Here is an 11,685-nt window from a genome sequence, read left to right as displayed (position 1 = left end):
AACTTTAGGTTGTAAGTCTTCAGCATTCCAGGATTTGATTGACCATGTCATGGTCACATGACATGTGGAAGTATAAATACATCATGTGTAGCCTAGCGATCCACATTAGAAAGTCTACAATACAACTTCATTACAATCATTGTGACAGACCACCACTTAGGAGGTAATTCTTTAATGCATATCCTGATATCCCGGTACCCCAGGATAATGTGTAACCATTGAAGATATGCTATAATCAAATACAACCGATTTTCTTTTAACAATATTTCCTCAACACTAAGCCGATTATTACACCAAACATTATAACTTCGAAAGACACTTCCAACCTTTCTACCTCCGAAAATATATATGCTCATGCTATAAAGAATATGAGCTCATTCACTCGCGCCGCTCTTCCCATAGGTCTTGCTGTAGCCTTTGGAGTTTGGAACGGTATGAATTGGTCATAGCTCCTTTACATTGCACATATGATGATACTGAACCTCTTATTTAGCTTATTATGCACTAGATCCTGCTTTCAAGGAACAGCAAGAGAAAACACAGCAGCGCCTGGTAAAAGATAACCAGCAGCTAGATAAAGTGCCCGAAGTCAAAGACCTCGCACAACAGAAAACGCCCAAGACAGGCACTTCGCACAACCGCTAGCTATGTTCAGTCACTGAATACTCAGCGTATAAAATAATATCTATAACTTCTTACGAGGTCCGGATGATTCAAGCTTCGGGAATACCACTTAGACGTTATCTGAATTACACCGCCAGAGGTGAAGTTTACTGAGAAGCCTAATATACATCCCTCGCGCTTAATAGCAACGTTCTCAAGCTCATGGTCTATTTTTATTGTTTGATATACCAATGAACGCCACAAACACCTTTAAATAAGGTAAATGGTACCGGGACCATGGATAACCCAAAAGTGGTGTTGTCCTTTGAACTAAGTCGAACCGCTACGCTAACCCAGCGATGTGAGAGACTTTGGTTCTTTTTTATCAAGTCATTGGGTTAGACGGTTAATCATCGAGACAGTGGTTTAAGTCTAGGATGTTGAATAATAGCAATTGACAGATACTCCGGATATTAGTTATACTGTTTTTTATCTCTGACTCGAATATGCCTGTTAGTGATAATCTACAATATCCATTCTTATGAGTATACAAGCCTTTCAAAGAGATATTGCTCATCTCCATAGCTACCTATCTTCCTATTAAGAGATAATTCAAATACATGGAGAGCCGAGATGAATAGAAATATATTGGTTGCCGTTTGATAATACATCGCATGTAAATGACAGTGTGGATAGGGAAGTATCCATCAGTTCCCCGGATCCTTGTGTGACGTCGTACCTTATCTTCCATACTTGTTTACCTTGGTCCGAACTTTAGCCGTAAGGACCCTAGCAGCTTTTGGGCTAGAGCTTGGAATTTGCAAGTGTAAAAGCTTGCCTAAGGCTGCTGAGGCACAAAAACAGCTCCTCCATTGGCTCCACCACATCATACGACTACTGAATCTCAATCGAAAAAAAGACTCTCAATTGAATCCGGCCCAAAAAACGAAAGCTCCAACAACATCCGTCGTTCAGAACCCTCCCGCGATCCCACTCATCGTCAAGCAGGCCTCGCGACCGCCTCAATTGGCCCACATCTCCGCTCTCCCGACCGACTCAAACGGCATCGTTTAATTTTTGTCTTCTTTTTTTTCTTCAAGACATAAGTCACAATGATGCGCACACCCGCAACCTCGCTCCTGCGCGGCGCCCTCCGGGCCAGCAGAACGACGACTATGGTCCCCCGTGCTGCCGCCTCTACGCACGCCATCTCGAACCCGACCCTAGCCAACATCGAGAAGCGATGGGAAGGCTTGCCTCAAACCGAGCAGGCCGAGCTGTGGATGGCCCTGCGAGACCGCATGAAGGAGAACTGGGCCGAACTCACCCTTCAAGAGAAGAAGGCCGGTACGTAATATTTGCGATTCTTCGATATACCTAGCACCATTGAGTCTCGAGTTGGGCTTCAACACATCTTGCTTTACTGTTGGGCTATTAGGATTGGGGGTGCATGTCCATATACAACATTCCGGAATGAAGAGTGGATCCGCACGGCTTGATCTAGCCATTCACGATTCGCGTATTTGAAGATATCACGGACTGACACCCCTCAACAGCCTACTGGATCGCCTTCGGCGCCCACGGTCCTCGCGCTGCGCCCCCCGCCGATGAGGGACGCAAGGTCGCTCTATACACGGCACTCGGTCTGTTCACCAGTTTCGTTCTTTTCGCCACGATGCGCGCGTTCGGCAGTGACCCTCCCAAGACCATGAGCAAGGAATGGCAGGAGGCTTCCAACGAGTACCTCAAGGTGAGAAGGACCCCATTATTTATTCCGCCGCGAAATGGTTCTAAGCTAACATATAACAGAAACAACGTGCCGAGCCTCTTACCGGTATCTCGTCCGAAAACTACAGCGGCCCAGGCATGGTTCAGTCGCCGCCCAAGCACTAGACGTACTAGACCTAGCCTCTTTAATACCTACCAAACCAAACCTACTCTGGTCTCCAAAAGTCTTTCCGTTTGTCCGCATAGAACCGCAGTGCAAGGCATTAACCTCCATGTACAAAATAAAAAGCAACTAGAGTGGGATGGAGTAGTAGGCGGCGGGGGCGCATTGGCTATCCAAAGCAAAAGCAGTTTGACAATCGCAAGCTCGAGCAACAACAGCAGCAGCACATCAGAAATACCGATTTTTATTTCCAGCTGGGATCCGGTCTCCGTGCCTAGGAGAAGCAGGTTGGTCGACTGGATCATGCCTAGCGTTGTAAATATGTACCAGAGGAAACAAACCTTCTTTGCCGTTCTATAAATCCTCTATCGCGTTAAGTGCCACTGCTTGTGCTCTACTACTAACCAGTGCTTCTATCTTCAATATATATAATCCACTATTAAAACCAAAACCCGAGATAAGCCCCCCAGTAGAAAGATTGGCACGGGTATCCATAGGCACAATATAAATCCGTGATAATGAGGCGACTGCCCGTTTGAAGAAGTAAGCCAGTCATAAGTGCCTGTTTGCATAGCCATTTGATTAGATATTTACCTTACACAGAGTATAAGTTTAGATAGTCAGACACATACGCACACGTACCGCAGGACACAGGATACAGGATACAGTCGTTACTCAGATCGAATACGACAGTTATAGAGGTAGCTTAGTATAATCCCTATCCATATCCATGCATTATCCATGTAAATTCATAATCGAGGTCTATTTAAAGCTGTTTCAGCGACCTCTTTAAGTTATATAGTATATATATACCTATTTCCACCGCATACCCTATTGCCCTCCAATATCCCTAACACCAAACCGCCTAATGTAAGACGGCTATGCTGAGTATGCCCGAAGTCATAAGAACCCATTCCCTTATCAACACCACGCCAAGTATCCCAAACAAACCCCTTTGCAATGAGGCAAATACTTAACAATTTCAATTCCTATGTCCTTCAAGCGCCGCTCTGGCCAGCTTCGCGATAGTCGCCGAGACTGCTTACGATCTCCCTACCGTGAGCTTCTTGCCCCGGGACACCGGCCAAGCCATCTTCCTCACGTATCAGCCTCTCGACTTCGAGCCTACCGTCTTTACCCCAGTAGCCGACTTTCTCCTCGCCGCGCACGGCTTTCTCAGTGACCAGGACGTAGTGCGTAGGCGCGTCGAACATAGCCTCGGCCAACACGCGCTCCATCTCCATCTTGAGACCTCGCGCACCCGTCTGCGCTTTTTCCGCGCGTTCCGCGATAGCTTGCAATGCTTTCTGAGTAAAGAAAAGATTCGAAGGGTATGTTTCGAATAGTGCTGTGTACTGTGCGACTAGTGAGTTGCGCGGTTCTGTTAGGATTCTGAGAAGATCTGATCGCGACAGCGGGGATAGCGCCACAATGTTGTGCACACGTCCGATCAGTTCGGGGATGAACCCGAAACCTTGTAGGTCCTCGGACGTCGTGAGGTCCAACGCCGTTAGAGTCGCGGTATCTTCACCGTTCGGGGGGCGGTGGGGAATGTGATTGAATAATGCCGGCGGCAGGTCTGCTTTGCTTCCGGAGGTAGGCCGACTACGGAGCTCGGAACCGAAGCCCATGCTGGACTTGGATACTCGGTTCAGTATCACCTTATCGAGACCGACGAAAGCCCCGCACATTACGAACAAGATATTGCTCGTGTCGATGGTGTATTGATCCACCTTTCCAGCAGCAGGTAGCGTCGGTTGAGGTCCCGATATAGAATTTGAGGATCCCGGGCCGGTATAGTTAGTAGTGATCGGGCTTGCCGAACGCGATGAAGATGACGAGCGATTGTCCTTGACATTGATAGTAACCTTGGTCCCCTCAACCAGCTTTAACAACGCCTGCTGTACACCTTCGCCACCTACATCTCTCCCATTCATTGTCTCGCGTTTGGCAATCTTGTCAAACTCGTCGAGGACTACTATCCCTTGCTCCGTAGCTCTCACGTCGTAGTTGGACTCTATTAACAATCTTTCAATACATGTCTCGACATCTTGGCCTATGTAACCGGCTTGGGTGAAGGAGTTGCAGTCGCAGATCGTAAAGGGAACGTTGATCTTCTTGCTCAATGTTCTACTAAGGGTTAACTAAGGAGCATACGTATACCGGCAGCAAGTGGACACTTACTCAAGTATGTAGGTTTTCCCAACACCAGTCGGGCCTAATAGTAGCAAATTACTTTTATCGATCTTTACAGCCGGTGTTCGACTAGCATCTTCGGGTATATAGAAATCAACCCTCTGCTCAACATGTTGCCATTCCTGATGCATGTTCTGTATAGAATCATACTGGCCAGGATATTCATCTTCGGGTATATCGTCAGCTCGATACCGTCGAGTCGTTGATTCTAGATTAGGCCAACCTTCAACAGGATTCGGCTCCCTCTCCCTCTCCCTCTCCCTCGCATTACGATCGCGGGCAATAGCCTGCCGCATAAGCCTTTCGTCTCTCTTTCTCTCCTGTTCCTCTTGATGTTGCCGCCGCCGTACGTTCTGGTAATGGTTAAAGATGACGGAAGATATCGTCTTCTTTGCCCGATCTTGTCCGACTACATATTCGTCGACTCGTTTCTTGAGGTCTCGGGGGTAGAACTGAGGTACTCCGAAGGTGTTCTTCGAGAACATAGGGCCGCGCCCTTCTTCGTTTGGATCATAGCTACTCGTAAAGCCTGAGTTAAATTCCGAGCTGCGTCTCGCAATACGAAAGGTGGTGGCGGTCGACAGGGCTCGATAATGGGTTCTTGGAAAGATGGAAAGTGGCAATATGCGACGCCTTGCGAGGACCGACCTCATATTGGCGCTGTTAGAGGTGGTCCTCCAATGGATAGTTGTTATTTCTAGAATTTTAACGTTATAGTCCGCATGAGGGCGTACATGTGTCTTGAAAGGATAGGCACGGTAGATTTCGAGCCAATAAAATTAAAGCAGAATGTGACTATGACATGTATTCTGTATCGTACCTAAGGTACTAGGTATTCGCCTTTGAAACCGATAAATACTAAATTCGATATGATGCCTAGATGGCGTTGGGTTGCACCTATCGTAAAAGACGTTCTGGACGTTTGATGCTCCTGTATCGGATGCGTTATTGAAGCGAGATCCAGCAGCGATGATCCAACATATGGACTTGAAAGGAACGCAATTATGTAATGCGGGGCTCCATTTTGGCGGGGGATGCCTGTACATCAGTACATCATCTTAGGCCTAAGCCAAAGCCGGTGGGCTAGCGGGTTGCTAGAGCTTGGAGATTTTGGGTACCTACCTCTATGCGAGTAATGCCCCGCAAAGAGCTTTCAACTTTAAGCTCTATACGGAATATTTCTTAAAGTCGTTCGAACACCTATGAACAACTTAGACTTTATTTGACAGATGTGATGACATGGCATCTACGCTTCATTTACGAAATCCATTTTTTTCAGCCCAACATACTACTTCATTACTGAAAATACCAATCGTCTGTTACCTTGTAAACTGGGCAGAGGAAAAAGCGGAGAGCTAGAAGTTCTAGACATCGATTGATGGGTCCATATAGCAAAGATAGATCCACAACCACTGTACTACAGGTTATCTACTGGTGCAAGAATTGCCCCTCGACGTCATTCGACATGATTATTGGGCTGGAGGGGTTTTTTTTTTCTTTCTCTTCTCCTCATCTAGGGAAGCAATTTTGCGATAAAAATTAAATACCTAATGAGATGATTCGAGTGTATTGGGAATTTAAGTAGCGCGATTGACTCCTTAAATTGGGTTCCTTCCTCTAGGTTCTTTAGGTCCAGAGAGAAATAGATAGAGCAACAATCAAAAAGAAACAGGCACAACTTCCCAAACTTGCTCTTATCAAGCATAGCTAGCTCCCTTTCATCATAGCTTGTTTTCATCATAGGAGGTACATAGCTTGTTTAGCGGGGGAGCTTGGTCTCAAGCTAACCTTAACTAACGGGCCTTTCTAATTCATCCCATGCCTTCTTGCGCTTTACAACTCTTCAACTTCAAACGTCTTCTTCCTTTCCGTTTCTCAAAATCAAGAGTAACGGTTAACAAGATGACTGCCGTAGCCGACAACTCTGCAAATAGCCTTGCCTCTGGCTCTGGAGCTGCCCCAGGGATACCCAATGACGGCACCGGTGCGACTTCTTTTTTAATCCTACTATGTCACTTGTATAGGGTTGTCAGTTAACAGTATAGTTTATAGGTGTCATTCAGTTGGATCCTTGGTTATCACCTTTCCAGGATGCTCTAAAGCGAAGATACGCCAAAGCTCAAGATTGGATCAAAAAGATTGACGACACCGAGGGCGGGCTTAAGAAGTTCTCTAAAGTTGGTTTTTACTACTATCACATTGGGCACCAACCCGCTTTTAAGATTCAAGACTAACACATACATCTCTCTCAAACTTAGGGTACCGAGATCTTCGGCCTCAATGTTGATAAGGATAACAATGTTATATATCGAGAATGGGCGCCGAATGCTATTGAAGCTTTCTTGATTGGAGACTTTAGTGAGCACCAGTCCTACTAGGCTACATCCTAAACTGTCGCACTGACTTGATACAATAGATGGATGGAACAGAGGCTCTCACCCTATGAAGAAGAATGCTTTTGGAGTATGGGAAATCATTGTACCAGCAGTAAACGGACAACCAGCTATCCCTCACAATTCTAAGATAAAGGTACACAGCTTTATTCAGACAGTTAAGCTCTACATTTACTAAAGCTGGACGATAGATTTCCATGACGACGCCGTCCCACGAGCGAATTGATCGATTGCCAGCTTGGATTAAATATGTTACCCAGGATCTCTCCGTCTCACCTGCCTACGATGCCCGCTTCTGGAACCCTCCCGAGTCTGAGAAGTACGTATTTAAGAATACGAGGCCGAAGAAGCCAGCAAGTGCTCGCGTCTATGAAGCGCACGTGGGTATCTCCTCGCCCGAGCAGCGAGTCACCACATACAAGGAATTTACCAAGAGTATGTTGCCGAGAATAAAAGGCCTAGGGTACAATGTCATCCAACTCATGGCTATCATGGAACATGCTTATTATGCTAGCTTTGGATATCAGGTAAATAACTTCTTCGCTGCGAGCAGCCGGTATGGCACACCCGAGGACCTCAAAGAACTAATCGATACCGCCCACGGCCTGGGTTTGGTGGTCCTCCTCGACGTCGTGCACAGCCACGCTTCGAAGAATGTACTTGATGGCCTGAACGAATTTGATGGCTCGGATCACCTATACTTCCACGAGGGTGGAAGGGGTAGGCATGAGCTGTGGGATTCGAGGCTTTTCAATTATGGTAGCCATGAGGTCCTGAGATTCCTGCTCAGTAATCTGAGATTTTGGATGGACGAATACCAGTTCGACGGGTTCCGTTTTGATGGTGTCACCAGCATGTTATATCATCATCACGGTATTGGAACGTAAGATTGCACTTGATGTGATTATACGGGCGACTTGATGCTAATAGCTGATTTATAGTGGGTTCTCTGGCGGGTATCATGAATATTTTGGCCCAGACGTTGACGAAGAAGCTGTCGCCTATCTAATGATCGCCAATGAAATGCTTCACGACCTCTACCCCGAGACTATTACTGTTGCGGAAGACGTCTCCGGTATGCCAGCTCTCTGCTTACCGTTGTCACTTGGCGGCGTTGGATTCGACTACCGATTAGCGATGGCTATTCCAGATATGTGGATTAAGATTCTAAAAGAGAAGAAAGACGAAGACTGGGACATATCCGGCATCTGCTGGACTCTCACTAACAGGCGGCACGGCGAGAAGACCATCGCTTATTGTGAGAGCCATGATCAAGCGTACGTATTACTAGTAACGCCCCTTAACAAGAAATGACCAACTGACCCCTATCGATTCTAGTCTCGTGGGCGACAAGACCTTACTCATGCACCTGTGCGACGCGGAACTGTACACTAACATGTCAAAGCTTTCACCTCTAACCCCCGTCATCTCCCGAGGTATGGCGCTGCACAAGATGATAAGACTGTTGACACACGGGTTGGGTGGCGAGGGTTATCTTAACTTCGAGGGTAACGAATTTGGTCACCCAGAATGGCTTGACTTCCCACGCGAGGGCAACCAGAACTCGTTCTGGTATGCGAGACGCCAGCTTAATCTGACCGAAGACAATCTCCTCCGCTATCGGGACCTCAACGAGTTTGACCGTCAGATGAATTTGACTGAAGACCACTATGGCTGGCTACATGCACCGCAGGCGTACATCAGCCTTAAGAACGAGAGCGACAAGGTTATCGTATTTGAACGCGGCGGTTGCGTTTTTATATTCAACTTCCACCCCACCCAGAGCTTTGCCGACTATAGAATCGGCGTAGATGTTCCGGGCACCTACAAGATTGTGCTCGACACGGATACGAAGGAAGTCGGCGGTTTCGAGCGCAACGATCACAATGCCCGGTTCTTTACTACCCCGATGGAGTGGAATGGCCGCGGAAACTGGACTCATATATATATTCCCAGCCGCACTGCCTTGGTAAGCCTTCTAACTAGATGACAATTACTTGAACGAGTACACGATGGAAGCTAATTGATATGATAGGTCCTGGCCCTTGAAAATTCTTGAACAAAAATGAATCTAACAGCTAGGATTCAGTATGTTTGATTGTGAAAAAGCGAAGCGAAGCAGCAATTTTAGCGGAAGTGTAGGCTGGTTACGAAGGTATTGAGGCAATATGTGGAGGACATTATATATTCATGATTGGTAGATCATAGCCATGTAGATCAAAATTACTATTATTTTGGAAGAGCTACAATATGTATATAACAAAAGGGTATCGTAATATGTGTGGTATCCCAACTTGTTGAAGCATTGGATCTCTCTCTCGTGCTTCATTCCTCTTCACTCGACAAGCCATTCTTCAACCTCAACCCCCATACTCCGCCCAACGCCTCGTACGACTTCCCACCCAACACCTACTCTCCACTTCCCACCACGATCCATCGTATCCCCCGCGCCACCCGCTCCTCCGACACGAATAAGCAGGCGCAAACTAGCCAGTGTCGCAATCGCCATGCCGACGTCCCCGTCAACAGTAGGCTGGTTTTCTGCTCCATCATTCTCGTCGTTAACCCACTCCTGCCGTGTCGCGGCGTAGATAGCAACCATGCGCTCTAGCACAAACGCGCTAGGACCTAGTAGCTTGCGCGCGATCTTCCTGTGCTTGGCTTTCTTCGTGATGTGGTGCGCGATACCACCCCCACCACGACGCCGTCGTCCAGAGTACCAGGTGCTGAAGATGGTCTGGTCGTGGCGGGGCGCATTGTGCGAGGCCAGGTAGGCGGCGATTAGTAGGAGCCGGGCTGTTGGGGGGAGCAGAGCGGCTAGGTCCTTGCTGCTGCTGCGTGCTTCCTTCTCCCCGGTTTTTGCAATAGTAGAGATCGGTCCCTTGGCAAGTGTAATGCCGGGCTCGAGGACCGCTTCGTCTTGGAAGTAGGCTCGCGCGGCGACGAGCAGCTTCGTGAACTCCCGAGCGCGGTGCGTGCCTGCGGCGACTGGAGCGGTAAATCGAGGCCATAGGGCGGCGCAGGAGCGTGCGAGGCCCGGGAGAGAGCGCGACGCGGGTTTTGCTAGCGCGTCGTGGACGGCGGCTGTGAAGCGCGCCCAGAGGTCGGTTGTTTCTTGGGGTGTGGTGTTTGGGAGCGAGGGGGGGAGGTATGGTGGGCGCGAGAGGATTGTTATGTATTCGGATTTCGTGTACGGTGGGAAGTAGAGCTGCGGAACGGAGGAGACGCGGAGGAGGGAGGGGGAGGGGGCGGTGAGGATAAATATTGTTGTTAGGTTGGGGATCTGGTGAGGGTGTTAGCTTGGATTTTATATGTAGACGTGTATATACGTGGGTAGATATAGGAGGTGACGTACAATCTCAGAGAGCCTGGCTAGAGCGGGTAACAGAGTTGGCGGTGCCTCCCTCTGGCGATCGATACCATCGAATACCAGCACGAACCTCGAGTCTCTCTCTTGGGGTTGGTCGTACTTCAGCATCTTGGTAAGCTCGACCGTCAACGCAGCAACCGTCTCGCAGCGTCCAACCGTCGCCCTCCCCTCCCACTGCAGAGCATCACCCACCGCCCCAACAACCCGCTCGTATAGATGCCGCGCCGTGACGCATTCGACGGACTTCACGATGGCGTAGTTGAACATAGGGGCGTCGTCGTCGCTGGACGAAGCTGAAGATAACGCTGCGAGGAGACGCGCGGTGACGGCGCTCTTGCCTGTTGCTTCTGTGCCGTGGATTATTAGGTTGCGGCATGGTGCGGCTCGGGGGTAGAGTAATGTTGCTAGAGCTCTGATCTGGGCGTCGCGGCAGGGGAAGCTTTCGATGAGGGCGGCCAGGAGGTCGTCTGGGAGCTCGAAGATGTTGGCCATTGTTCGGGTTGGACTTTGTGGACGCGCAGGATGGTTTATCTCGCGTCGGTGGAAGGCAATGCTTTCACACAGAGCTTCGTATTATCTTGAGAGATGCGGTCTAGTATCTCGAATTATGTCCGTACGTTATGTGATATATGTAAAAATGAAAAATATGTAGCTATTAGGTATTTTGAAGTACTTCGTAGGGAAAGAAAGTTGAGTTTAGCGTGCCAAGGCTGCCTAAGGGAAGTCGGAGCAGAAAATATTAAGTCAGCATCTTAATGGCCTGATATAACGGGATTACATAACATCAAGTCCTACCTGTTTATCCCTTTGATCATTTCCGACGACTTTAGATCCCTTCATATTAATAAGAATATATTGTGCCATACGATACGATACGTACCTAGGTACTTAATGTAAGCCATACTAGATACCGACAGGCATATGTAGATGCGTACAAGATGCCATGCACGCTGCATCTTCCCTTTTATCATAATTAAAGCTTAAAGACTAAAGATGCCGTGCAGGTATATGTATGTGTAACTGAACGTTATCCGTGCGCTATCAAGGGAGGCTGATCCCCCTTCATCGCATGGTTATGCTAATACCCATGCAATTACATATGGTGACGCGAATCAGTAAAGCATCGGCGGGGAACAGCAATGCCTCAAGCGCTACGGAGCATGTTAGTGGGGCTCTGTCAGACCTGGGCATGTAGGTAATGTAGAATAGATAGAATAGATACATACGTCAGT

The 11,685-nt window shown here is 48.1% G+C and overlaps 5 protein-coding genes across 5 annotated transcripts; 3 read left to right on the top strand and 2 right to left on the bottom strand.

The window, feature by feature from the left end:
- Positions 1–120: 120 nt before the first annotated feature.
- Positions 121–1,289, top strand: F4817DRAFT_322639 (uncharacterized protein). The gene is made up of 2 exons (XM_049301423.1): positions 121–432; positions 494–1,289. The coding sequence occupies exons 1-2, from the start codon at positions 369–371 to the stop codon at positions 643–645; spliced, it is 216 nt and encodes a 71-aa protein (XP_049163976.1). The 5' UTR covers positions 121–368; the 3' UTR covers positions 646–1,289.
- Positions 1,290–3,145, top strand: F4817DRAFT_322637 (cytochrome c oxidase subunit IV). Its single transcript, XM_049301422.1, has 3 exons — positions 1,290–1,950; positions 2,160–2,353; positions 2,413–3,145. Exons 1-3 carry the CDS (start codon positions 1,716–1,718, stop codon positions 2,494–2,496), a joined length of 513 nt encoding a protein of 170 aa, XP_049163975.1. The 5' UTR covers positions 1,290–1,715; the 3' UTR covers positions 2,497–3,145.
- On the bottom strand, positions 3,146–5,861 carry F4817DRAFT_322636 (P-loop containing nucleoside triphosphate hydrolase protein). The gene is made up of 2 exons (XM_049301421.1): positions 4,679–5,861; positions 3,146–4,624 (listed from the first exon to the last, which is right to left on the bottom strand). The coding sequence occupies exons 1-2, from the start codon at positions 5,341–5,343 to the stop codon at positions 3,493–3,495; spliced, it is 1,797 nt and encodes a 598-aa protein (XP_049163974.1). The 5' UTR covers positions 5,344–5,861; the 3' UTR covers positions 3,146–3,492.
- Positions 5,862–6,592: 731 nt separating this feature from the next.
- Positions 6,593–9,280, top strand: F4817DRAFT_363112 (carbohydrate-binding module family 48; the record flags this gene model as incomplete). The annotated part of the gene is made up of 8 exons (XM_049306611.1): positions 6,593–6,674; positions 6,743–6,867; positions 6,949–7,048; positions 7,107–7,219; positions 7,275–7,966; positions 8,025–8,360; positions 8,422–9,052; positions 9,119–9,280. 8 exons carry the CDS (start codon positions 6,593–6,595, stop codon positions 9,140–9,142), a joined length of 2,103 nt encoding a protein of 700 aa, XP_049163973.1. The 3' UTR covers positions 9,143–9,280.
- A 138-nt stretch (positions 9,281–9,418) lies between these two features.
- Positions 9,419–10,945, bottom strand: F4817DRAFT_311119 (origin recognition complex subunit 5 C-terminus-domain-containing protein; the record flags this gene model as incomplete). Its single annotated transcript, XM_049299956.1, has 2 exons — positions 9,419–10,366; positions 10,439–10,945. 2 exons carry the CDS (start codon positions 10,943–10,945, stop codon positions 9,419–9,421), a joined length of 1,455 nt encoding a protein of 484 aa, XP_049163972.1.
- Positions 10,946–11,685: the final 740 nt, after the last annotated feature.

Source organism: Daldinia loculata, assembly GCF_022478755.1.
Source record: "Daldinia loculata strain CBS 113971 unplaced genomic scaffold F4817scaffold_1, whole genome shotgun sequence".
Taxonomy (NCBI): Eukaryota; Fungi; Ascomycota; class Sordariomycetes; order Xylariales; family Hypoxylaceae; genus Daldinia; species Daldinia loculata.
The sequence above is the reverse complement of the archived record's forward strand: the minus strand, read 5'-3'. Positions and strand labels throughout refer to the sequence as shown.